Genomic DNA, 24,311 nt, shown 5'->3' with positions numbered 1-24,311 from the left:
TCCCTTCTTTCAGAGGCTCTGCCCCTTCTGGAAAACCTAACCATTTCCGACATTAATCCCTACGGGTTCACAGTTTCCTGGATGGCATCGGAGAATGCCTTTGACAGCTTCCTAGTAACGGTGGTGGATTCAGGGAAGCTGCTGGATCCCCAGGAATTCACACTTTCAGGAACCCAAAGGAAGCTGGAGCTCAGAGGCCTCATAACCGGCATTGGCTATGAGGTTGTGGTCTCTGGCTTCACCCAAGGGCACCAAACCAAGCCCTTGAGGGCTGAGATTGTTACAGGTATTTTGATTCAAGTGAGCCATTTTCTTCCCTTCCTGGTTTCCTACCATATAATCTATGTACCGGATCACCATGGTTTTAACATCCTTGTCCATGTGCTCTACTTAATCCATAGATGTGGCCTGTTCTTTTATGTCCCCACCCCATGTTCTCCCTCGTCTTATGTCTCTAATGAGCACTCCCCTTCTCCCACTCCAGAAATGAGATGTTTCCAAATGTTTCCACTTCGTGTTCCAAATCCTTTAGATCATGACTTATCCCTAGCTCTTCTGTGTTTACTCCACATCACCTTCCCCTGTGCTCATCCTAGCTGGTTCCCAGCTACATTTCAGCCTTCTCAGGAAATATAACAATGAGTATATTTCAAAAACTACAACACTTACCATCTCCAAGGTTCAACTGTAATCTTGATAAACTCACCAGGTGGGCTTGTCATTGGAAAACCAATGATCAACTTATTATCTTGGTAATCACTAATATCCTCGATATTCTTCAACACAGACTAAATCCATAATTTTCTCAAGACTAGTCATTCCTAGAGAAGTAGAGCATTAACAACATTAACATTCAAAAATCTGTGTTTCCCAAAGTCTTTCTAGAGATTACTATTTCCATAGAATTTTTCAAGCCCCACTTGGTGAAACCATGTTCAAATAAGTTTTGGAAACACTGACTTAAAACAGGGTCCTTGACCACAAGGCTTTACAGAACAACCAAATGTGCATGTCTCTCCAAGAGGGACTTACCCAGGCAGTATTTCCCAAGCTTATTGGATAGTGGATACCTTTTAAGGAAGAAGATCAAACAGGACTAGTGTGCTGTGAGTACACTTTGGGAAACTCAGCTGTAGATTTATCTTGACATTGAGTTTTGTCTAGTTCAGGCAATCCCAGATAATGCCTTGTGTCCAAAGTATCTAGCACAAAAGGTTCCAAGCCTTAGTTCTACCATCTTAACATATATCTAATGGTTAAAGCAAGCAAGTCAAGAGTAGGAGCCTTCGTAAAACCGCTCCAAGAAAAAAGCCAAAAGATCATAACATTTACATCATTTTAAAAGCCATTTTGCTCATGATCAAGGGAAATATAATCAGCGGTATCATCATAGGCAGCTCTACAGATCGTTAAAGCTGGTTTATTTGTCTTTTCAAAAAGAAAAGAAAAAGATCTCATGGAGGATGGGCACTCGGCCACTGGAAGACAGAGAGCAAATGTAAACAAGTTCCTGGCTTTGAACTTGTTTAATAAGGCAGGGGAGGGGCCAATGCTGAGTCCAGATGTGGATTTATAGGATTGCTTTTAGACAAAACTCACATATGCAAGCATCCACTCAGTTTGTATTAAATGTGTCAAGACCATCTTTTCCTTCTCCTAGGCCTGCTAGACTTGCTCATGTTGAATGATTTTCCTTTCGATCTCTCAGGACATCACTGCATACTGACATCCCCCTTGGAGAGAAGATGACACACACTGATAAATGATGTTTTCTTTCCTCCTACCACCATTTTCTCCCCTTCTAGAAGCCGAGCCAGAAGTCGACAACCTTCTGGTTTCAGATGCCACCCCAGACGGGTTCCGTCTGTCCTGGACAGCTGATGAAGGGGTCTTCGACAGTTTTGTTCTCAAAATCAGAGACACCAAAAAGCAGTCTGAGCCACTGGAAATAACCCTCCTTGCCCCCGAACGTACCAGGGACATAACGGGTCTCAGAGAGGCCACCGCCTACGAGATTGAGCTCTATGGCATAAGCAGTGGAAGGCGATCCCAGCCAGTCAGTGCTATAGCAACCACAGGTACCGTACAGAAACAGGAGAGGACAGAGCGGAGTCCCCACCTGGGGGCTTCTCCTCACAGGGCTGGGAAAAAACAGGGGCTTTGGGCGCAGACAAGCTCGCATTGAGATCCTGGCTCTCTTGATTACAGAAGGGGTGACGATGGGCAATTTGGCTAAGTCTTTACACAAAAAGAGTCTGATGCCATTTAATTAATAGCGTTGTAAGGATTAAATGAGATAATTCATGAAAAACTCAAAGCAGAAGGGCTGGCACATAGCAAAGGCTCAGCAAATGAGATATATTTACATATTCATTATCATTAATATATCATCATTACAATGATGGAATTTTTTCCATTCCAAAGACTTCTTCTACCTATTATCTCATTTTTTACCCAGAGATACACTTCCTCATTCTTTGGTCAAATGTTCAAACTATACTCTGCAAGGATAATGGGGAATAGTACCTTCCCCTATAAAAATTAATATATATGAAATGCATGCGTGAATAATCAGTACCGTGATCTGGAAGGGAAGGGGGAAGCTGGCAAGGTTAGGGGCTGCTCTTCAGGAAGGTTGCTGATTTTATTTGATACTTAAAAGGCACGAGAGGGGGAAATGAAAACCCCTTTCCATACGAGTTGTTCCAAGGAGAATAAAGGAAGATGGTTAATAGCACGACTTATTATAATGATAATATGAAAACTAAAATGGCTCTTTAGAAGGAAAAGGAAAGGCCTACCACAGGTGGGTGAATTCCTTCTCAGGACTGAGGGCAATGGAGCATAGAGATGGCTGTTGAAAGAGGAAGCAGAGGGAAAGAATCACAAAACCACAGAAGTGGTTGGAGGGACCAGAGAAATGATGTAGCCCAGCCTTTTCTGCTTGTGCATCTTGTGAAGAATCTGAGGCCCAGAAAGGTAAAGCGATTAGTCTAAGGTCACACAACCAGATTGGGGGTAGACCCAAATTCCAACTTATTTTAATACTATTAACTATAAGCAGGCTGGATGACAGATAATCAATGACTATACCGGGGTGGGCAAAGTAGGTTCACAGTTATGAGTACAAAACAAAGTTTATTCTTGCATTATTATTTATTATATTATTTACCATACACACAACTGTGAACCTACTTTTGTCCACCTTGCATATACTTGCCATCTCTGATAGGCATGGGGTGTAACACTGGCCCAAACCTTCTCTTTGCTCAGAGATGGGTATTTTGTGATGTAAAGTTTCAGGGCCTAATGAGCTCCAAGAAGCCCCTATAGAAATTATGACCAATATTTGTAGACGTGGATGAAATGCTGAATCCAGGCAGCCATTCAGCCAAGGGGGAAAGCCCGTGCCTTATTAACAAGGACACCCCACCCCCAGGATGTGGGTCTGTATCCTCCCCGCCCCCCGTGGCTGCCCATAAAACAACTGCAGATCAGAAGCGCAGCCTGGTTTTGACCTTGGTTTATAAACACTGTTTCTCAAAGTTTACTTCAGATGGATTTTGTTTTGCTGGTCTTTTCTGGAGGCCCTGCAGTTCTAAAGCCAAACTGAGAATGAATAATCATGATTCAAGAAAAGGCAGACCCTACTTTTATGGAAAGCCCTTTCTTTGATTTCTTTCTCTGGGGCCTTATGGATCACAAAGAGAAGAGTGTGTGTGTGTGTGTGTGTGATTGTGTTCGTTGCTTACTAATAGATCTCAGAGAAATCACACACACCTTATTTATGTAATTTAGGTTATGACTTGGCGCTCCTTCTAGCTGTCATTCCTGGATTTACAATGGCGCATCTTCCCTTCTGTGGTTTGAGCCCCTCCTTCACTGCAGCCTCCCCTTTGGGAGGTCCAGGGTTGCCAGGGGCTGCTTTTGCCTCTGGGAAGTTCAATGCCAACATGTATCTAGGCACTAGCTGGGTGGGGGTAGGGGGACAGAATAGACAGAAAATAGTTTAAATTTCAGTCACAGAGTAAAATGACTCTGTCATTCTTTTCTGGAGGTTCTTTAACCTGTCCCCTTTGGGAATCCCAGACATGCACCCCCAAGGCTAATGGGGGTGGTCAATGCCCCTTTTCCCAAATCCCAGAATGTTTCCCTTCCCACTGCACCCCACCCTCCCCAGCCAAACAACCTCTTAACTCCTCCCCTCAGTTCTAGTTCAGATGCATTTGAAACCACACACCTCGGCGTTGCAATAACATTGTGTCTGGAGCCTGGGTCAACGTGTCTGCAGAGACACTTGCTTGGCAATCCTCCCTTCTCTCTGACCCAGGCTCCTCATGTGGAAGGAGACATGCTACAATAACAAACAGCCGTCCACACTTAGGTAGGCCTGTGGTCCAAAAATACCACACACACTGACCCTGAAATTCCACCACTACTGTGGATTCAGGAGTGCATGATGGACGAGGCTACTGATGCCCGTGGTTTCTCAGATAGGCCGGATCGTATTGCCACTTTACAGGAGAACACTGGGGTCTAACAAAGGAATCTATGGTCTCAAGATATACCATCTAAAATGGGCCAGGACTGCATCAGAGAGGTTGGCAGGAGAGCCACAGTGCCTGAGTTTACACCCTCCCTGGGGTTTGTTTCTCAGCTGGCCTCACCTACATCTTCCCTTGGGGCTGCCTCAGAATCCAGGGTGGCCCATGGCAGAATCACATGGGAAAGAAATTAAAGAGCGTGTTTACCGAGTTCTTGCTGCATGCCAGATATACTCATTGTGTCTGTTTATCCTCAAACATTCCTGAAGGTCGGCACCCTTTATCACGGGACAGATGGAGCAGCTGAGGCTCATGGAAGTGAAGGGTCCTGCCCCAGGTTGTCCAGGATCTCTGTGGTATTTGGACAATCAGATCAGACAGGCTCCAGAGCTTTTGTGGTTTCCTAAGTTCTCCCAGGAGAGGACAGAACCCCAGGCAGCCGCAGAGTCTGAGGGTGGCTACCAGGTTGCAAGAGAAAGCTGCAGGAGGAGAGAAAAGGACAGAAATGGAGAGAGGGAAAAACACCCTCTCCAAAGTGGTCTGTGGGTTTCAGAACTTAATGATCAACGTGGGTTGGAGAGGGGAACAGATGAAGTGAGATCCCTGGAGACCTAAAAACTGTTTCCTGGATTCTCTGGTGAAGCACAGTCCGCTAAAGAGGGCAGAACGCCAAGCCAAAACACAGAGAGAGCCAAAGGACACTGGGTGTCAGGGGAAGGCACAGCTCGCCCACAGGTAGACCCAATGTCCAGGGTGTTTGCCTTGGTGATGAGCCCAAGGTTCCTACCCTGGCTCTGGACCTCCATCCAGTTCTGGGAATGGGTTTGCCGAGGTCAGTATCCATGTGAACATTATTTCCAGAACCCTGGGGTTGCGCTCAGTTCTGCTGTCCAGTCCTGGGCCCCAGAAGGGTCACAGCACAAGAATGTTCATTGGAGACCCGAGCCTCGGTTTCCTCCTGTCAAATGGGTAACCATAACCTTCCTCTCAGGGCTTTCTGAATGAGAGTTAACCCTTACCAGTTGCAAAGAACTATACGGTTGTCAAGTCTTGGTACCCTTTGATAAAAGGAGCTAGAAAGCCACAATTTTTTAAAATGCTAAAATCCAGAATTAAAGGAGGGCGTACTGCCCACACTTCCTTAGATGTCAGCTGCGGGGCTAACCTTCTCCCTGTATGAAACCAAGTGGAGGTCTACAGCCCTGGGCCCTGTACCTGAATGAAAGGAGGGTTGTTCCTATCAAGTCATAACTTGACCACAGAGCACTACACTCTCCATCCTAAAGGCTTGGCTCAGACACAGACGAGGGGCTGAATTTTCCTGGATACAGAATCCAGGAAGCATCTTTGGTGAGCAAGGTAGTTAACCGTTTCTGCATGTCTCCTGTGTTTTCTCCGTGACAGCCATGGGCTCCCCAAAGGAAATCATTTTCTCTGACATCACTGAAAACTCGGCTACTGTCAGCTGGATGGCGCCCACCGCACAGGTGGAGAGCTTCCGGATTACCTATGTGCCCATTGCCGGAGGTAACAGCCTGGGGAGGGGACGGGAGGAGGAGCCTGGGGGGTTTGGGTGGAATAATGAGGCCATTCCTCTCCTTCCCAGCATCATGGCCACCCTGATGTTTGAGGCCATCGAGATAGACTTCATTTGTAAAGTCACTTAGAAGACACGACCTTGGGAGGGTCACTTTAGGAAGACACTTACCAGCGCTGACATTCTAACATCTCTGAGAAACAGGTCCCCAAAATTGCGTCCACACAATGACCTTCTCTCTCTGAGCATGCTCATCTGGAAAGCTGTTCCTCACCTGGCTGTATGTGAGGTTTCACCCTTGTGTCTGTCTCTCAGGAAAGGATGAGAAGTTGTGACTCAGTAGAACTGGGAGTTCTCATTTAGAGCGCATGCGCTGTAACAGAGACCACGGAGGAAACACTGTCCAATCTGTCTAAAACACATCCGTCAGGTAGTGAGCTACTGTAGTGGCAGTGTACACAGAGAGAATGCTGGACAGCCTCTTCAGAGGAATGCTGTGGCGTGTCTGTGGGGAGTTTGGCCAGGTGATGTCCAAGCTCCTCACCAGTCCTGAAATTCTAAGAAATATAAATTTTGGACTTTTTAATAGCTATAGGAGTACAAACTTGACCATGACTGACTATTTTTCTTAAAGAGTAGAACCTCGGCTAGTAAGGGAGCCTACATATCCCTAACCTAAGACAGTGGGGGTTAAATATATTAGATATACGTCACATAGTGAGCTTGCCATATTCTCTGTGAAAAAAATAAATGAAATTTACTCAACATGACAGCTCTCTACTGAACGGAAATTTGCCACTTTTAGCACATTGTGAGCATGTTTTTCCTCTCCTGGCTTGGTTTTTGGCATCTGCTTGGATGGGGAAAAAAAATTATACAAAAAGTAAGAACTCCTCTCTTATGCCAGAGGGTAGGAGCAAATGAGAAGTCAAGAAAATGGTGTTGGATAAAGATGCAGTGTCATTTCCGAGTTGGACACGCCCATTCGTGGCGGCAATAGTGAGCAGGTTTCAGGGAGGCTCAGCAGTCTCCATGTTGCTTTCACTGTGTTCCAGGTACGCCCTCCACGGTCACTGTGGATGGAACCAAGACTCAGACCAAGCTGACGACACTCTTACCCGGAGCCGAGTACCTGGTCAGCATCGTGGCCATGAAAGGCTTCGAGGAGAGCGAGCCCGTCTCGGGGACGTTCACCACAGGTGAGGGTCTCGCCTTCAGCATTATTGCTCGTGGCTCAGCAGCCGGGAAATGTTTTTATTTAGAAAATCTTAGTGGGGAGTGGACTGGACTCGGAGCACCACAGGCCTCATTTCTGGTCCATCCCCAGCCTCTCATGGGCTGGGGATCCTTGACTTCATCCTTAACCTCGCTGGGCTTCCGATTCCTGGGGCCATATGGAAGAAAAAGCACAAGTTGGGAGTCATCCTGACCCGGGTTGAAATCTCAAGTCAACCACTTACTTCTAGATACATGAGCGGTCAGTTCATTTCTTTAGGCTCTACTTTCCTTCTCTATGAAATGGGTACAATTCTGCTTCCTTTGCTGTAAGGATCACGTGGAACTATATAGGTAAAGCATCTGTAATATGATGACTTCACACAGTTGGCCTCCTCCCCTCCCTGGCCTGGTACCTGGGAATCACAAGGGATCTGCAATGGTGAAAGCTGCAAAGTAACTGCTCTCAACTGTTACTAATCCCTGTGTGGTTGCACCATTAAAATGGCTGCTATCATTCCCATTTTACAGAGAAAACCATTGAGCCCCAGGGCCCTATAAATTGGAAATGCTGGAAGCAAATTTGAAATTAGGTCAGTTTCACTCCAAACTCTACGTTCTCCTAAAATAAAGGATCATTTTCCTATTATAACCTGATCTGGGCAACACACTGTAAGGAGGGGAAATGATGAATTGCATTGAAGGAGAATGAAGTGGGAAATTTTTCTTCAGGCAGCCATGTCTCTAAACAATTGATCCTTTGATAGATGAACAATTATCCAGCCTAATCCATTCAAGGATGCAAAGAATGGGCCTCAAAGAAGTTCTTAAAAATAGCCTCAAAGAGTTTATAATATGCAATTAAAACATCCCATCTGAACCCAGAGTCCTGTCCACCCTTATTTCCCCATAGAAATCTTTCATTCATGGATTCTCATGGCAACACATGGCAAGAGCCAGATGCCTTTCTTCCCGGGGCCTCATTGTCCTGGTCAGTGGCTGGAGGGTCTGAACAGGCCTGGGGAAGTAGGAAGGAGCTTGGAGCGGATGGTGTGGGCCCCCCAAATTACTCTGCCCTCCTGACTGGGAGGCCAGTCCTGGCATCTCTTGGGGCTCAGGCACGTCATCTGCAAACAAGCTCCTGACAGCAGCCTCTGTGCTCCGGGCTGTGGTCCTGGAATAGTTGAGAGGTGAATAGTTGAGTAGAGCTTGCTTTCTGAGAAAGCAGTGCTGGGTAGCAACAGTGATCAGTCACATGGGCCTGAGCCCTGTGAATATCCATTCTTTCTCAGGACGAGTCATTTGGAGATCATGTCTATTTTATCATAAACTCTTTGAGACTATTATGATATCAAATAACTTTAATAGTCTATTAATAACACCCCCTAGCACATATCATACACTTGGTCTAGTTCATGCTTACAGCAGGCAGCCTGGACGACTGAAGAAAGAGAGGTTTGGAGAAGGGAAATGACATAGGCCACATAGACCCCACACAGAGAAGCCACAGTAGAACACAGACCCCCGGCCTCCAGAGTCCCGGTCCATGTCATCTACAAGCCATTTAATCAGGGCTCTCGCTCAAAGCCCAGAAAAGCCTCGGGCAGCCTTCACTCTGAAAGTCCCTCTGTTTTTGTAGGTTCTTTCCCTTGGGAAAGAGATATGAACTGTGATGATAACCCCCGTTGTTGTGTGTTCAGCCTTTCCATTTTATATAGCGTCTCTCGACCTATAACATCATTTGACAATCAGAAGAACACTGAGGATACAGCCAGGCAGAACTACTATCCCCATTTTATAGATGGGGAAACAGAGACTCAAGGCCAGAAAGGGAAGAAGTCGTGACTCAAACCCAGGTCATCTTGGCTCCAAGCTTAGAACTGAAAACCTTCCATGCAGCTGACACTGTGTCCCAAACCAGGAGTCCCAAGCAGCATAGACAGCTGTGGTCTGAGGTCCTACCCATGGCTGCTTATCTCGCTAACACATTACCGTCTCTCTCTGCAGCTCTCGACAGCCCGTCTGGCCTGGTGACAGCCAACATCACCGACTCTGAAGCCTTGGCCATGTGGCAGCCGGCCATCGCCCCCGTGGACAGCTACGTCATCTCCTACACAGGGGAAAGAGGTGAGCTTGTGTCCAAGGCCCTCCCCACTCTGAGGATGTCGGTTCTGGCTGTAAACTCTCCCCATTCTCCCTTCTCTGCCCACATTCGGTAAAGGATGACAGAAATGCATGGGAGGCTGGGAAGGCCAGCAGTGCCCTTGTGACTCTCAATTGCCACCTCAGAACAGGGGCTGGGGCTAGAGCTGGGGGTGGGTGTGGAGGGGCCTGGTCAGGGGGAGACAAGGAGGCCCTGCCCATATTCCTCTGCTTATTGTCAAGTGAAAGAGCTTCCATGTTGTAGTTATGTCAAGGGAATCCAGTAGGGCATTTAAGATAAACAAAATGGACCACCCTGAGCCTGTCCATGCTTCCGCAGTCTTCCTCCTCTCCTGCGAGGGTCTCCACCTGTCGGCATGAGCACCCTCCCTAGAAGGCAGCTCTCATCTCTTACAGAGAAGGAGTCCAGACCTCAAATCTTAAGCAGGCTGCGTCGGGTGGTGCTGGGGAGCCTGGGCTTCTCAGAGGCCTCAGAGAAAGCCAGAGATAGCAAATTTGACTGCGAAATCCTTGTCTTTGCAAGCATCTTAGTTAATTTACTCAGTTGGCAAATTAAACACTTGTTTTGGGGCACTAGCACACAGCACCAGAACATTAAACTCAAATCCAAATAAGAGAGGGAAGAAAGAGCAATAGATTCCTTTCCACTGAATGAACCCATACTTTTCTAATGAGCTCCTCCAGGAAAAAGTGTTACTATTTTCATCTCAGTGCAAATGCAAGTTTTATATCTGAGGGCTCAGTATTGTTTTACCTTCAGTGACAATAGGAGAAGGCACCATAATCTGATCTGGGACCTCTGAGCATCTTAACTCAGACCCTGCAGCCACCTAAGAGAGTGCTTTGTGAGGACAAAGCTTGGGGGATGAAGGGGAAGGAAAGGAGTTTGCATTTATTCTTTTTTAAAAATATGTTTTTATTGATTTCTGAGAGGAAGAGAAAGGAAAAGAGATAGAAACATCAATGATGACAGGAACATCATTGATAGGCTACCTCCTGCCTGTCCCCTACTGGGGATCGAGCCTGCAACCTGGACATATGCCCTGACTGGGAATCGAACCGTGACCTCCTGGTTCATGGGTCAACACTCAACCACTGAGCCATAACAGCCAGGCTGCGTGTATTTTATTCTTCAAGTCGTAAATATTCTCTACACAGAGACTCTACAGAGTCCGAGAAGATGGTATTCTCTCACCAAAAATATATCAGGGCACAGTTCAGAGGAATCACGGAAATGCTGGCTGCCTGGAAAAAGGGCTTGTTCTAGGGGGTGGCGTGGGAGGTTCATACATGATGTGGTAGGGTGACCAATGCTGCCAATTTGTCCAGGGCTTTCCCAGTTTTAGCGCTAAAAGCCCCACACTCTGGCTTCCTGGGTTGTTGGTCCCAGTGGGTGGAAATGAACACACACACACCTGGGCCCTGGTGTTTGGTCTCCACGTCAGACCTGACGCAACGGGTCTCAGAGGCAGTAACCAGGCTCTGGCGTGTCTGATGCCTGACTTTTGAGGTCCCCTAGCCTAATGATTTGACAACATTTGGCCAATTATTAAAGCACATGTAAGTAAGTAAAAGAGAGAGACAAGGCATGGGACAGATTAAACGTGGTAGCCCAAGGCTCAGAGACAGTACCTGCTCCTCTCCTCTGGCCGGTTCCTCTGTCCCAGCGACAGCAGCTGGAAAATTCTCCTGACCCCCAGTTCTCCTTCCTTCTGATTTGGTGCCTGAAAAAATTCAGTCTCCGTATCATAAATCTTTTGTATGTGAGGTGAGTGCTCAAGAGAGAGGAAGGGGCGTGAGGCATTTCTGCAGGGTCACTGAAAGTGTGTGTGTTAGAAGGAGGGTGTGCGTCGTTGGCTGAGCCTGCTGATGGCTCCGACCAGAAGCGGTAACTGCCTGGGTTTGTGTATTTCATGTTCAGTGCCAGAGATCACACGGACGGTGTCCGGGAACACGGTGGAGTACGTGCTGACCAACCTGGAGCCTGCCACGGAGTACACGCTGAGGGTCTTTGCAGAGAAAGGGCCCCAGAAGAGCTCCACCATCAGCACCAAGTTCACAACAGGTACAGAGACACCGAGAGCAGGAAGATGCCCAGCCATGGCCCCCCCGAAACAGCCACTCTCTCCAACTTCCTTCCTAAGACAGATCCTGGCAGGGAGATGCTCAGCGCCAGCCACATCCACCACTGCCCATTCCACCAGGACCTGAAGCAGCATCCAGGTCCTTGTGAACCGAAATGACCTGCTCTCCCCAGGGACTAGGAAGCGATTTTAAAAGAAGAGCTTTTAAGTGGAAAACCAGACCCCCAGTGGAAATCCAGTATTTAATGATCCATGTTCTAGGCAGGGAAATATTCTAAGAGAAGGATTTTTCCAGGCAAGTTTTCATAGATGGCCGTTGGGTTTTTACACACAGATCTTTTTACACACTGTCGGGAGGAGGGCCTTGGAGGAGGCCTCCTCTCAGGTATGAGCACGATCAGCATCCATCTGTCCTCTTGTTTAGGAATAAGCGACATTAGTAAATGTGTTCACAGCTCTGTCTTTCTCTCCCCATCCAACCAAGGCCATGCTGGGCTCAGGAAAACGTGGCCCCTGGGATGAGATGAACCCCAGAGAATCTATGTCTTTGGAGATGATATGGCTCAATCTCCTCATGTACAGATGAGGAAGGTTCCACCCAAGGTCATCCAGGACAGTGGTGGGGAAGGACGTGGTCCCAGGCCTCCTGATGCCCGGCCAGGGATTTTTGTTGTACACTTGCAGACTTATTTGCTATGGATTGTCTTCTCTTCTCCAGACCTTGATTCTCCCAGAGACTTGACTGCTACTGAGGTCCAGTCAGAAACTGCCCTCCTCACTTGGCGAGCCCCCCGGGCACCTGTCACCGGTTACTTATTGGTGTATGAATCCGTGGACGGTACAGTCAAGGTACGTTGAAGTATATAAACAACTCCCCACAGCTGGTTGAAATGTTTACATTATCCTCAAAGAAGGGAAGAATGATCTGGGTGTGTTTCTCTACCCAGTGCAACTGGCAAAGTGAAAAAACACGAACAGGGCCTGGATGCCAGACCTTGTGAATCACTGGCTCCAGCCTCTCATTTTTACCAGGCTCCAGAGTCGGTAGCCAGCCAAGGTCAAGAGCCATGCTCAGAAGATGAGGACATTTTAGGCGCTGGATTCTTGGTCCTTTAATATTTGAGCAAAAGCTAAAGGCTTCTTCTGTGTTCTGGCTATATATACATCTGTGATCTCCCAGGTAGCATCACCCCATGCTATGGTGAAATACACATTAACCATGTTCTTAGGACATTAGCTGTTAATACAGTTTACAGAAATGGTTCAGACTATTTACTTTCTCTACCTATGAACTTCTTTCTTTTACTTTGTAATTTGAAATAACTTCAGACCTTCCCACAAGTGAGATTTTCCAAACTGAACTTGTTACTGAGTTTATAATTTCAGTCACTATTCTTTATATTCCCAGGATCTTTTACTTATTCTCTGCACATTCATCCATTTCTAGTGTATTGTTTGTGTTCCCTGCATCTACTTCTCTTTACCTAGGAGGATATATGTTACCGTGATTTTATTCCACAACCTGCATAGCTCTTCCTTCTGCTTTGCTGCCACTGGTTTGGTTGAGGTCTCCACTGTTCCTTTTGGAGATGCCCCGAAATGTCTGTCTGTCCTTTCGTGCTGGGGCCAAGAAGGAAGCTGCTGATTCCCAATCACACCTACAGGCTTGTCAATGTTGGGGCTCACCATAGAGTGATGGGGCAAGTGCCCGGCAATCTTTAGTGGGGGCTCCCAAGTACCAGTGCTGTCAGCCTTTTCACTTGAGCTACTCTGTCTCCCCAGAGGATTGTCCAACTCCGCCAGGCCCGGCTGCCGGGAGCCTCGCTGGAGAAAGAGCGTGGCTCCCAGTGTGCGGGCCTGGATCTAGGGTGATGTCGCGGCCTCCCCTGCAGCTGGCCCTGGTGGACTTGAATGCAGAGTCTCTGCCTGGCTCAGCCTTTCCAGGGACTAAACATCAGCCTTCCGCCTGGACGTGAAGGACAGTGTGCCGACTGTCAGAGCTGGAAATCTGTTTCTTGTGCAGTTTTAAACAAACTGTTATTCAGCCATGCCCCAAGCTGGCCTTCAGCAGCATCTTTGCTTTTGCATACATTCCATTCCTGAACCTGCTGGGCTCTGGGGCATCATCATGGAGCCTCTGCCAGGCTCTGCCCCCCTCAAGCCCCGGCTCGCTCCATTCTGTCCCTCCATGTCCTTGCACCGCACGCTTTCCGTCTACCAGGATCCTGTTGACATCGCATGCCTGTGGCCGTCTCCTCGGCCCTTTCCCTCACTTTGGGGGTTTATAGTTTATATCCATTTACCATCATTTTACTGGGCATCAGAAGCAAGTAGAGATAAACTGGCATGTCTGCTCTGCCATGCTTAACCAGAAGTGGACACGCATTTCTGGTTACTCTCATGGCCCCTCTTAGAGTCGGTAGAACAATGCACTCCCTCCCTGTGTGAACAGAGGCACGTCCTGCTCTCTCTGGGTGGCAGTGTCCACATCCATAGAAAGAGTGCATTGGGCCCACCGTCTCTCAGCACCCTTCCTGGTCAGGTGTTCTAGGACTTGGTGTTTACCTGAAGTCCTGAGTCTCGTTTCAGTGCATCCTAATTGCCTAGAGGATGACTTTGCACAGAAGCCTAGAGAACTGATAGGTAATTGTATCCCCAAGTAATTCAATGAACCCAGCTTTGTACCTGATCCTTCCCGTAGGGCCAGACCTAGGGGCCACATGAAGGTCACTGGGTCACTGGTATCAATTGAGCACTTACCCTGGTTTACTTTCCTGTACGTCCAATCCCCAGCTTTATGCGTTTCACTCAAGAAAAGCAAGCCCGGCTGGTGTGGCTCAGTGGTTGAGTATCGACCCATGCTCTAGGAGGTCACTGGTTTGATTTTGGGTCAGGGCACATGCCCAGGTTGCCGGCTTGGTCCCCAGTAGGGGGCGTGCCGGAGGCAGCTAATTGATGTTTCTATCTTTCCCTCTCCATTCATCTCTTAAATCAATAAAATGAGGGAGGGAGGGAGGGAGGGAGGGAGGGAGGGAGGGAGGGAGGGAGGGAGGGAGGATGAATGGATTTAAAGCATCCTGGTATAGGATGAAAGAGTCCTGGACAGGATCTTGGGAGACAAAAGGCAAGACCATCCTCTGCCACCAATAAATGCTGGAGCGAGAGCAAGTATCTCAGCTTCTCGGAAGCTCCACCCCCATTGGAAAAATCAGGAGAACTTCACCTGCCCAGTTGTGAGGGTGGAAGAGGACCTTCCAGGGGCCTCCACACTGCTCATTCCTGCCTGAACCCAGTCGGCTGTGTTTGCAGCTTGTGGAGAGCACCACTGTGTTTGGTTAGCTAGGAATTTAGGTTGAATTCCAATCCCAGGCACCAAGTTCATTTGCTAAAAGGTGATTTCACAGGCATTGGAAGCTGGAAAGAAGAATCGAAAAGAAAGAGCATTTCTTGCAAACTGAAACTGATCACCTCCTCTGGACAGCAGCGCAGCGACCAGGCACAAGCCACAGTGTAGTCAGCGCAGGCTTGCCGCAGCGGCACACTCTGCCTCCCCTGGAAGTCTCTGTTCTAGAAAAGGGGCGTGCTGGGTCAGCGCCAGGCGTCACCAGGCCATGCCTACTGAGCCCCGTAACCATCTCCTGACTTAAGAGATCACCTGGGGAGTTTCTTGAATATGCACCTGGCCAGGCCCCACCCCCAGCCCGTATGATCCAGGCAGTATGGCGTAGAGCCCAAGTGTTGTATTATCTAAAAAATTCCCAGAGGGCCGTGAAAAAAAGAGCCATGTTTAGGGACCACTGATAAAACTGCCTCAAAGTCTAAACCTTTTCTCCTTAATCTCCCAGATTAAAATTGGGTTTGTGTCATTCACTTGTTCAAAAACCTTTGAGGAATCTCCATTTCTAATCCTGATAAACTTTAAATTCCAGTAGCATGACTTTTAAGCCCCCTTGCCATATGGTCATTGCCCATCTCTTCTATCATCACTCCCCCACCAAATACCAAGTATAGTTGAGATAGGTCATTGCCTTTTCATATTATTTTCATTAGTTCTGCCTCTTCTGGCACCAGGACCTTTGCTCGTGCTACATTCTCTCCATCTCTGACATCTTAGAAGGAAGCATGGAACCTGGCACAGAGTGATACTAAGTGGCTTCTTATTGATTACATCATCTATGTCCTAAGGATTTATGTGGCCGAACGCTATTATGTTCTTCCTTCTGTCCTTAGGAAGTTATTGTGGGTCCAGACACCACCTCCTACAGCCTGGCAGAGCTGAGCCCATCCACTCACTACACAGCAAAGATCCAGGCACTGAACGGGCCCCTGAGGAGCAAGCTGGTCCAGACCATCTTCACCACAAGTAAGGGGCGTAGGGATCAAACCTGTGAGACTGAACCAACCCTCCTCCTCTCCTCTGACTGCTACATTAAATTCACCCATCAAATCTCTGACAAGGATCAATTCCCTGCCACTCCCTGACAGCCCAAGGAATATGGGTACAGGAGATGACAGGGCTCATGGTGAAAGGGAAGGAGGGTCAGTAGTGAGAACGTCTGAATTCAGTCCTCATCTCCACCACTTGCTCTGTGTGTCTCAGGAAATCACTGCCATTCTACGAGCCTCAGTTTTTTCATCTATACAATGGGCTTGATAACCATCCCTTCTTCATAATAACTTTGTGAGGGTCCTTGTGTTGTGTTTGAACTCCTAGCCCATTGTGTCATCCATTCTCAGGGCTCATTATACGCTCAGGGTCCCCTCTTTTTCTTCTTCAGCTTCTCAACATTTGCAAAGCCTGTCCATATTCACTCACGCACAGGCCTCCCACCAGCCTGGTGTGGTGGGCCAGGAATGCCGTTCCCGGTGTTTTGGTGAAGAAACAGAGGCTCCCTTGATTTTCTCAAGGCTACACCATGACTTAGAGTCAGCTTTGGGCTCAGGTGTTCCAGGACCAGGGAACCACCCCTGCACCCTGCCACTGCGTATCTTCTGTAGATGTTAGACATGCCAGGTGCTCCATTGGTGAGTAAGAGGAAGGAGCCGTTCCTGGGCAGAGAGGAGTCTGCCTTTGGGGAGCCCTGAACCTGGGTTGCATGGAGCAGACCCCAGAGATACCTCCTGCCCGCACTTTTCACTTTGGTTACTCTGCACACACCTGCTGAGGGAGGGTCACAGGCAAACGCACCTCTTTGCCAGAACTTACACCAGGTGTTGGGAACACAAAAATATGAGTGTGCCCTAAATATGACTTCAGATGAGGGCTGTGAAATAGACAACAGCTAATGATGCAACCTCAGGTGAAGGTCAAGTACAGTGAGGAGTCAGATCAGAAAAAGGACAGTTGTGGCCATCAGTTCTCCCTGCCACCTGCTAAGCACAGACCCAAGATTGTATCGATCATGGTTTTTAAGTATTTGCATCACATTACTGTACTTGGAAATTCCCCAGGCATTCTTGTTCTCCCCCAACCCCACCTGTCTAAGATCCCTAGGCTCAGGGCAGTTAAATGCCATCTCCAGCTCCTAAGGCAAGGAAGTGAGGAGTTCAGGACTGGAACTCCTAAATTATCTGGTGACAGTGAGATGCATCTGGCCTAACAGAGTGCCCTGATCCACAGTGAGCCACCCACTGGGTGCTGGGGACCTAGACATCCTGGCCAGTACCTGGGTGTCCATCAGATGCTGCCTGGCCACTCCAGGTAGATTGAGGCCAACCTCCCACATGGCCATCACAGTGGCTCAGCCCTCCTCCCACTGACATCATTGACAGCTTCCATCAATCTAAGAGACTGAAATGGACGTGTCCCTTAGATCCACAACCTCTAAGCCGCACTGCACCCATGCAAATAGGTTTTGTCCCCCTCTTGCATCTGAGGGAACAGAGCCTCAGGGAGGGTCAGTCATCCAGCCAACAAGGAGTAGAGCTGAAATCCACAAGCTCCCACCCCAGTCTCCCTGCTCTGACATCACTCTTTCTTCTACCCCCCAGTTGGACTCCTGTACCCATTCCCCAGGGACTGCTCCCAGGCAATGTTGAACGGAGACACGACCTCTGGCCTCTACACCATTTATCTGAACGGCGATAAGGCCCAGGCTCTGGAAGTCTTCTGTGACATGACCTCTGATGGGGGTGGATGGATCGTGAGTATCGCCGAAACCCCAGGCACGGGGGCTGGGGGCAGAGGGCACGTGGGGCAGGAGGGCTGGAGTTCCTGCCCCTGCACTCTGACCCCAAGGCGCATGAGGTTTGTAAGATAGTGCCTGCCACAAGCAGACACTCAAGGATTGTTGCTAAAAGAATGGGGGCGAAAAGAAGCAAATACTTTTCCTGTAATTTATCTCATCTGATGCTTAGCTCTGTGATGCACAAAAATGGCAGTGGTCATAAACCCACTGTATATATTAATTACCATTTGCTCTCTACCAGGCATTGTGCTAAGAATTTTATGTGAATTATTTCAATTGCATTACCATACGATCTGGGTAATATTTTTAAAATTGATACACTATTTTTTTAGAGCAGTTTTACATTTACAACAAAATTGAGCATGTGGTCCTAGCTGGTTTGGCTCAGTGGATAGAGCATCAGCCTGTGGATGGAAGAGTCCCAGGTTCGATTCCGGTCAAGAGCATGTACCTTGGTTGCAGGCTCCTCCCCAGCCTGGGCCCTGGTCAGGGCATGAGCAGGAGGCAACCAATCGATGTGTTTCTCTCACATCGATGTTTCTCTCTGTCTGTCCCTCTCTCTTCCACTCTTTCTAAAAATGAATGGGGAAAAAAAATACCTTAGGGTGGGGATTAAAAATAGTAATTAATTAATAAATAATAAAATGCAACACTATTATTTAAAAAAAATTGAGCATATGGTATAGTGAGTGCCCCCAGGCCCTGTTTCCCATAGGCACAGCCTTTCCCGCCATTAGCATCCGCCCCAGGGTATGCATTAGTTACAAGCGACCCTCCACTGACACAGCATCATCACGGGTGGTGGGTGGTGTTGTTAGTCCCTGTGCTTCAGATGACAACACTGAGGCTCAGAGAAAGGAGGTGAGCTGCCCAAGTTACCTGGAAAATTAGTGAGGACAGAGCTAGGACAGGTGCTTTCCCACGGCCCGATGTTCTTCCTCTCAGAAAGATGCCTTCTCTTTCTCCAGTAGCTTAAGTGTACCCAGCCTCACTGGTTATGTTCACAGGTGTTCCTGAGACGCAAAAACGGACGCGAGGACTTCTATCGCAACTGGAAAGCCTATGCCGCTGGGTTTGGGGACCGCAGAGAAGAGTTCTGGCTCGGTGAGGCCGCCCTGCATGCTTGTGTCCCAAACGTCCATTTCTGCCCCCTCGTCACTTGTCCGAACCCACAGCGACCTCTGGGAGAGAAATGGATGAGGGGGAAGCAGCTCTGGTAGTAGACACAGAATTTCAACTTCTCAGTGGAAAATACTTTAAATTCTCTGTATCATTAAAAATAAAACTCTGGTCAAGGGAAAGCCAACAGCCGGGCCTTAAGAATGAGCCTCGCCTTTAGTCATTCACTGGCCATTTAAGAATTGTCCTCCTGAACCATTAACTGCTTCTGCCCTGGGCTCCTGGTGCTGAGATGGGGTCTTATAGCCATAACCTCTAAGCACCCCTGCAAGGTACAAAGTTCCGATTTTGCACATAGGAAACCAGAGTCTTGGAGGAGAACCTAGCCAATACTGTTAGCATTTGAGCTGCAATTTGAAATCTCCTGAGGCAGCACTACAATGCCCTCCTCCATCCATCCACACAGCTCACACCTTCCGATAACGCCTGCAAAGGGATTGTCTGGCGGGGAATGTCTATCCAGCTATCATCCATTGCCTTTCACTTGTATGGAGCTTTAGAGTTTACCAGGGCTTTCTCCACCTCATCTCCTCTGATCTTCACAACACCCTAGGGATTGGCAGGGCAAAGCTCTCAACCCAAGTTTGCCTGAGGCTTAGAAACATCATCTCTTTTGCCTGGTGTTGCCCCAGCAAGGAGCAGACCAAGCTGCAAGCCCGGGTCTGAGACACGACCCTCCTTAACATACATCAGCCTCTGCCCTGATGTGAGTGGAGTAGAAACAATGGCCTCTGTCGCTGGTGCTTCTGCATCAACCCTTGCCTGTCGTCTACAGGCCTAGACAACCTGAACAAAATCACGTCCCAGGGGCAGTACGAGCTGCGGGTGGACCTGCGGGACCATGGGAAGACAGCCTATGCCGTCTACGACAAGTTCAGCGTGGGAGAAGCCAAGACTCGCTACAAGCTGAAGGTGGAGGGGTACAGCGGGACAGCAGGTACGGACGGCCACTGAGAGCCCACGGAACCACAGGACCTTCCTGTGCTCTCAGCTGATTCCTCCCTGAATCATCCCTTCCCTTCCTTCATTAATCAATTAATTTGTTGGGTCATCCATTTATTGAGTATTTGTATCCCCTACTGCGTGCTAATCTGGAAGAGCTGCTATTGGACCAAGCTGGGCAGGTATTTTGGTCACCAAAATAGAGAAGGTTGGGAAGCAGGACACTCAGGAGCTGCCATCACTTAGAAATGTTTAGATTTCAGTGTAGACTGACAGAAAAAGTCTCTCAGTGGGCCTTCATACTCGTGTAACCCAGTGCTTCTCAATCTATTATGTACATACTAGAGGCCCGGTGCACAAAATTCTTGCACTGGGGCGGGGGGAGGTGCCCTCAGCTCAGCCTGTGCCCTCTCGCAGTCCAGTACCCCTCGGGGGATGTCCGACCACCGCGGAGGCTGGAGAGGCTTCTGCCACCGCTGCTATGCTCGCCAGCAGTGAGCCCGGCTTCTGGCTGAGTGGCGCTCCCCATGTGGGAGTGCACTGACCACCAGGGGGCAGCTCCTGTGTTGAGCGTCTGCCCCCTGGTCATCAGTGCACATCATAGCAACCAGTCGTTCTGCGGTTTGATTTGCATATTAGCCTTCTGTTATATAGGATGAGCCCTCAAGGGATGCCAGGTGCTGACACAGCCACCGAGACTCAGTGTTTCTTACAAACTCCCTGGTGATGCCACTGTGGGTGGTGTTGCACTCTGAGTAGCAAACAATTCAGTGCATTACCAACTGCTCGAGTCTCTTCGAAGACATCCCTGCCACATAGCCAACCAGCATCAGCCTGAACACCCCAGGGCAGAAGACCGCCACAGCAGTATTTTCGTTCTTTGGTCCCCAACCTAGCACAGATTTCTTGACTTGACACGGCCTCTGTGTGGTGTCTGGTGCCACGTTAGAGGAGAAATAAACAAGGACACAGCATGCATTCAGGGCTCCTGGGTCGCATCCTCTGGTGCAGATATTCCCACACGTTACCCCCACTCAGCTCTCACAGAAGCCATGCCAGGAAGGCACAGAGGAGGAAAACGAGGCTCAGAAAAGTTCGGCAATTTGCCCAAGTGACACAGCTTGTAGAGGGTGGGCCCAGGTACAAGCCGGGCTGCAGAAGGTGCTCTTGGGAACAAGAGGGATCAGGTCTGCGAGTGTGCCCAGCCCGTGCCACCCTGCCCCTTTTGGGTGGCTCTCGGTGATGTGCATGGAAACAAAAGAGATGCTGTGGTACATTCACAGCCTCTCTGAGCCCTGAAAGAAAACATCTATGATTTTTTTAAAGACGACTCCAGATAAAGGTTTGCCAAAAGCCAGGCTCAGTCAAAGGAGAGACAAAGCTCTTTACAGAAGAGAGAAGCACCCTCAAAGAAGCCTGACATTTTATTAGCTGGCCATAAATACCTCTTTGGTGGAGATGACTTCAGGCAAGAGGGATCCAGTTACATGGCAAACAAAGACGCTGTCAGTGGGAGTGAGTGAGCCTCCACCCATCTCTAATTCCAGCAGAGATGAGCTGGGATGCATCCCTGACAGGAGACATCTCATTCATCAGTGTCCACCTGCCACGCTCATGCTCTCAGCAGCTTAGACAGGCACCTGCTGCCTCTGACAACCTGCTCCTAAAGGTCAGGGTAGGTGCCAGGGCATCCTGATGCTTTCATGCACTGCGCTGGCCAGGTGGGGAGTGAGGGTGCACAGAAAGAACGGCACTGAAATCTTCCCAAAACTCAATGTGTTAATTACAAACCAGATTCCCCAAAAGCACTCTATGAGTGGGCTTCTTGTCTAAGAGTCAGGAACGCTGGTCCCATAAACACTTAGAAAAATAACTCTGTGGTGCACAGGCTATTGGGTGACATCTGAGAGCTGAAGGGTTTAATTCTAAGTATGGTTCTAAAGATTTGTATGTGGGGCAAAGCATTCTTAAATGCAGATTTCTCGCGTTACTCAGTGAGCGCCTTTATGGACAGGGAATGCAAAACATCATATAAATAGCACCAATCATAACTATTTGCTCAACTCTACCTTTTTAGCATACACCTCATAAATGGTCCCCTGAGGTGGATAGAATCAATGTGCTAGTCCCATTTTATAACTTAGAAAACTGAGGTGCAACAAGCAGCTTGACCTGTGCAAGGTCACAGCTAGGGAGTGAAAGAGATGGTACTTGAAGCTGGACCATCCAAAGTCACCCACAGCCATCTTTCTACCACATTATGCTACTTCTATCAGAAATGCATCCTTGGATGACACTCATATCCCATCCAGTCCCATGTGTGATCCTAAATCTGGTCCAGTGTTCAAGGCCGGCCCACCCAGGACCGTTCCCTTGTCACCTCAGGTTGTATCCTTCACATCCCAGAGGAGACTCCAGCTGGGATCTCTCAGGTGCATTCTCTCTCGCTCTCCCAGGTGACTCGATGGCCTACCACAATGGCAGATCCTTCTCTACCTTCGACAAGGACACGGACTCAGCCATCACCAACTGTGCTCTGTCCTACAAGGGGGCCTTCTGGTACAAGAACTGTCACCGTGTCAACCTGATGGGCAGATATGGGGACAATAACCACAGTCAGGTGAGCAGACCGAGAGGGCGCAGGACCAAGCTTGGGAAGCCAGTTGGGGGTGAGACTAGGGGCAGCAACCTCAGTAGATGACATATTTTCCCTAGCACAGCAGGGGGAACCTCAGTGACAGGCAGGTCAGGTGGTCATAGAAATAGCACACGAGGGGAACCACTGATCAAGTGGACTCCAAAATAGAGAGCTTTCCTCGGGCAAAATCTTTGTCTGAACCCCAAAAGGAGAGCAGACAAAGGGAAGGCCATGAGGTGAAGCGGGGTGAGCGCAGGTGTTCCTGCGTCTTATGTCGCCTCAGTTACAATTCCACTCTGAGCGTTATTGTATCACCTTCACCGCCTTGACCCTAATATCAGTGCAATACAAAGTCTTCCCGAAAAATAAAGACAGCTATGTGCCAAGGGAAACGTCTTTTTCCATCCTTCACCCAATTGTGGAAGAAGGGGAAGAGAACGTAAAAGGCCGTAAAGGAGAGTGGATTGGGCCCTAGCTCTGGCTCCGCTCCAGGGCTGTGCTAGCTCCTTCACATTCTGCCATTCCATTCCGACCCCCCAGTCAGATCCTTGGTAAGATTATAGACGCCCCCGCACGGAGCTACTCAATTCTGTTACCTCCAGTCCTGCCTGAATTCTTTTCCCACCAACCACCACTTAGTTTCAGATGGCAGAGCCAATCTCAGGTGGCTTGTGACTAGAGTAGCACAGATGAGTCGGATTCTGCCGGTCCCTCTGGCACTTTTCACCGCACAGGTCAACAGACAGACAGCTGTGAACTGCCCGGCAGTCACGCTGGAACAGAACTCACCCCATCCTCTAGAGAGCAATGGTCATGCCTACTGGGGACCAACTGGGAGCTCTTCTCTCATTCTACAGGGTGTTAACTGGTTCCACTGGAAGGGCCACGAACATTCCATTCAGTTTGCTGAGATGAAGGTGAGACCCAGCAACTTCCGAAACCTCGAAGGCAGGCGCAAGCGGGCGTGAATTGCAGGGACAACTGGCTGAGGCGTGTAGGGCCCAGAGGAAGTAAAGAATTTTACCAAAGCACCAGTGCAACCCGTCCAACCGTCAAGCCACACCTGGGCATTTGGCAGGAGTTCACGTGGACCACGGCGCCTCGGGGCCAACGGCAGGAGCACGGCCTCCCCCCTCTGCGATTCCTTCCTTCGCACCAAAGACAACCTCTCCAACAGGTTTCTGTTGTTGTTCGAAGCCGCAAAAGCCTTCCAGGACAGCAGCCCAGTGGCTTTCCTTCTCGCGGCGGCTGTGGGAATGGGGTGGGGGTATCCGCTGTACAGTGGTAGTTTTAGAACCGGCTGTCTTTTACACAAAGCTGCATAATTAATTATTGTTATTTTTGTTCCCAGTGATTCAATGTGTGTCATTGGGAGCCATCCCCATTTTTTACATTTCATACAACAGAACCCAGAAAAGCAACCCTGTTTCAATGTTAAGGATATAATTAATATTATTAATATAATAATAAGGATGATGGTGAAAACTAAGGATTTTTAAAGAGACTTTCCTTCCCGAAACACATGTGGACAGTACCTGATTGTATTTTTTTTTAATAAAAGCACAAGTACTTTTAAATTGGACTGTTGTTTCACCTTCCATGGTTGAGCTTGAATCCCACCAAAACCAAGCTTGTATTTGAACAGCAGGGGATACTGGAACAGGAAGGCGAGGAGGGTGCTGGTCACGTGGGAAACAAGGGCCAGAAGGGGGGAAAACTCTTTTCTGGACAGAGATGAACAAGGTCGGAGAAGCTTACACATTAGATTCAGCTTCTTGCTCAATATTTCCAAGACTAGTTGTTTATGGTTTAAAAGCTGTT

The 24,311-nt window shown here is 48.6% G+C and overlaps 1 protein-coding gene across 4 annotated transcripts in view; it reads left to right on the top strand.

Moving 5' to 3' along the window:
- The window catches only part of TNC (tenascin C), an 86,925-nt gene extending 62,853 nt beyond the window's left edge, over nt 1-24,072 (top strand). For 2 of the 4 annotated variants that reach the window (XM_079790357.1, XM_079790356.1), the window contains 13 exons: nt 14-286; nt 1,806-2,078; nt 5,949-6,071; nt 7,137-7,280; nt 9,304-9,423; nt 11,381-11,524; nt 12,262-12,392; nt 15,774-15,906; nt 17,535-17,686; nt 18,739-18,835; nt 19,686-19,847; nt 22,309-22,472; nt 23,348-24,072. In XM_079790357.1, the coding sequence (XP_079646483.1) occupies nt 14-286; nt 1,806-2,078; nt 5,949-6,071; nt 7,137-7,280; nt 9,304-9,423; nt 11,381-11,524; nt 12,262-12,392; nt 15,774-15,906; nt 17,535-17,686; nt 18,739-18,835; nt 19,686-19,847; nt 22,309-22,472; nt 23,348-23,458 (2,027 nt within the window). In that variant the 3' untranslated portion in view covers nt 23,459-24,072. The remainder of the gene's footprint in view (nt 1-13; nt 287-1,805; nt 2,079-5,948; nt 6,072-7,136; nt 7,281-9,303; nt 9,424-11,380; nt 11,525-12,261; nt 12,393-15,773; nt 15,907-17,534; nt 17,687-18,738; nt 18,836-19,685; nt 19,848-22,308; nt 22,473-23,347) is intronic. The other 2 variants (XM_079790358.1, XM_079790359.1) reach the window with 2 other exon arrangements.
- The last annotated feature ends 239 nt before the right edge of the window (nt 24,073-24,311 follow it).

The sequence above is a fragment of the Cnephaeus nilssonii genome, assembly GCF_951640355.1.
Source record: "Cnephaeus nilssonii genome assembly, chromosome: 14".
Classification (NCBI taxonomy): domain Eukaryota; kingdom Metazoa; phylum Chordata; class Mammalia; order Chiroptera; family Vespertilionidae; genus Cnephaeus; species Cnephaeus nilssonii.
Note: the sequence above shows the minus strand (reverse complement) of the source record. Positions and strands in the feature narration are given on the sequence as shown.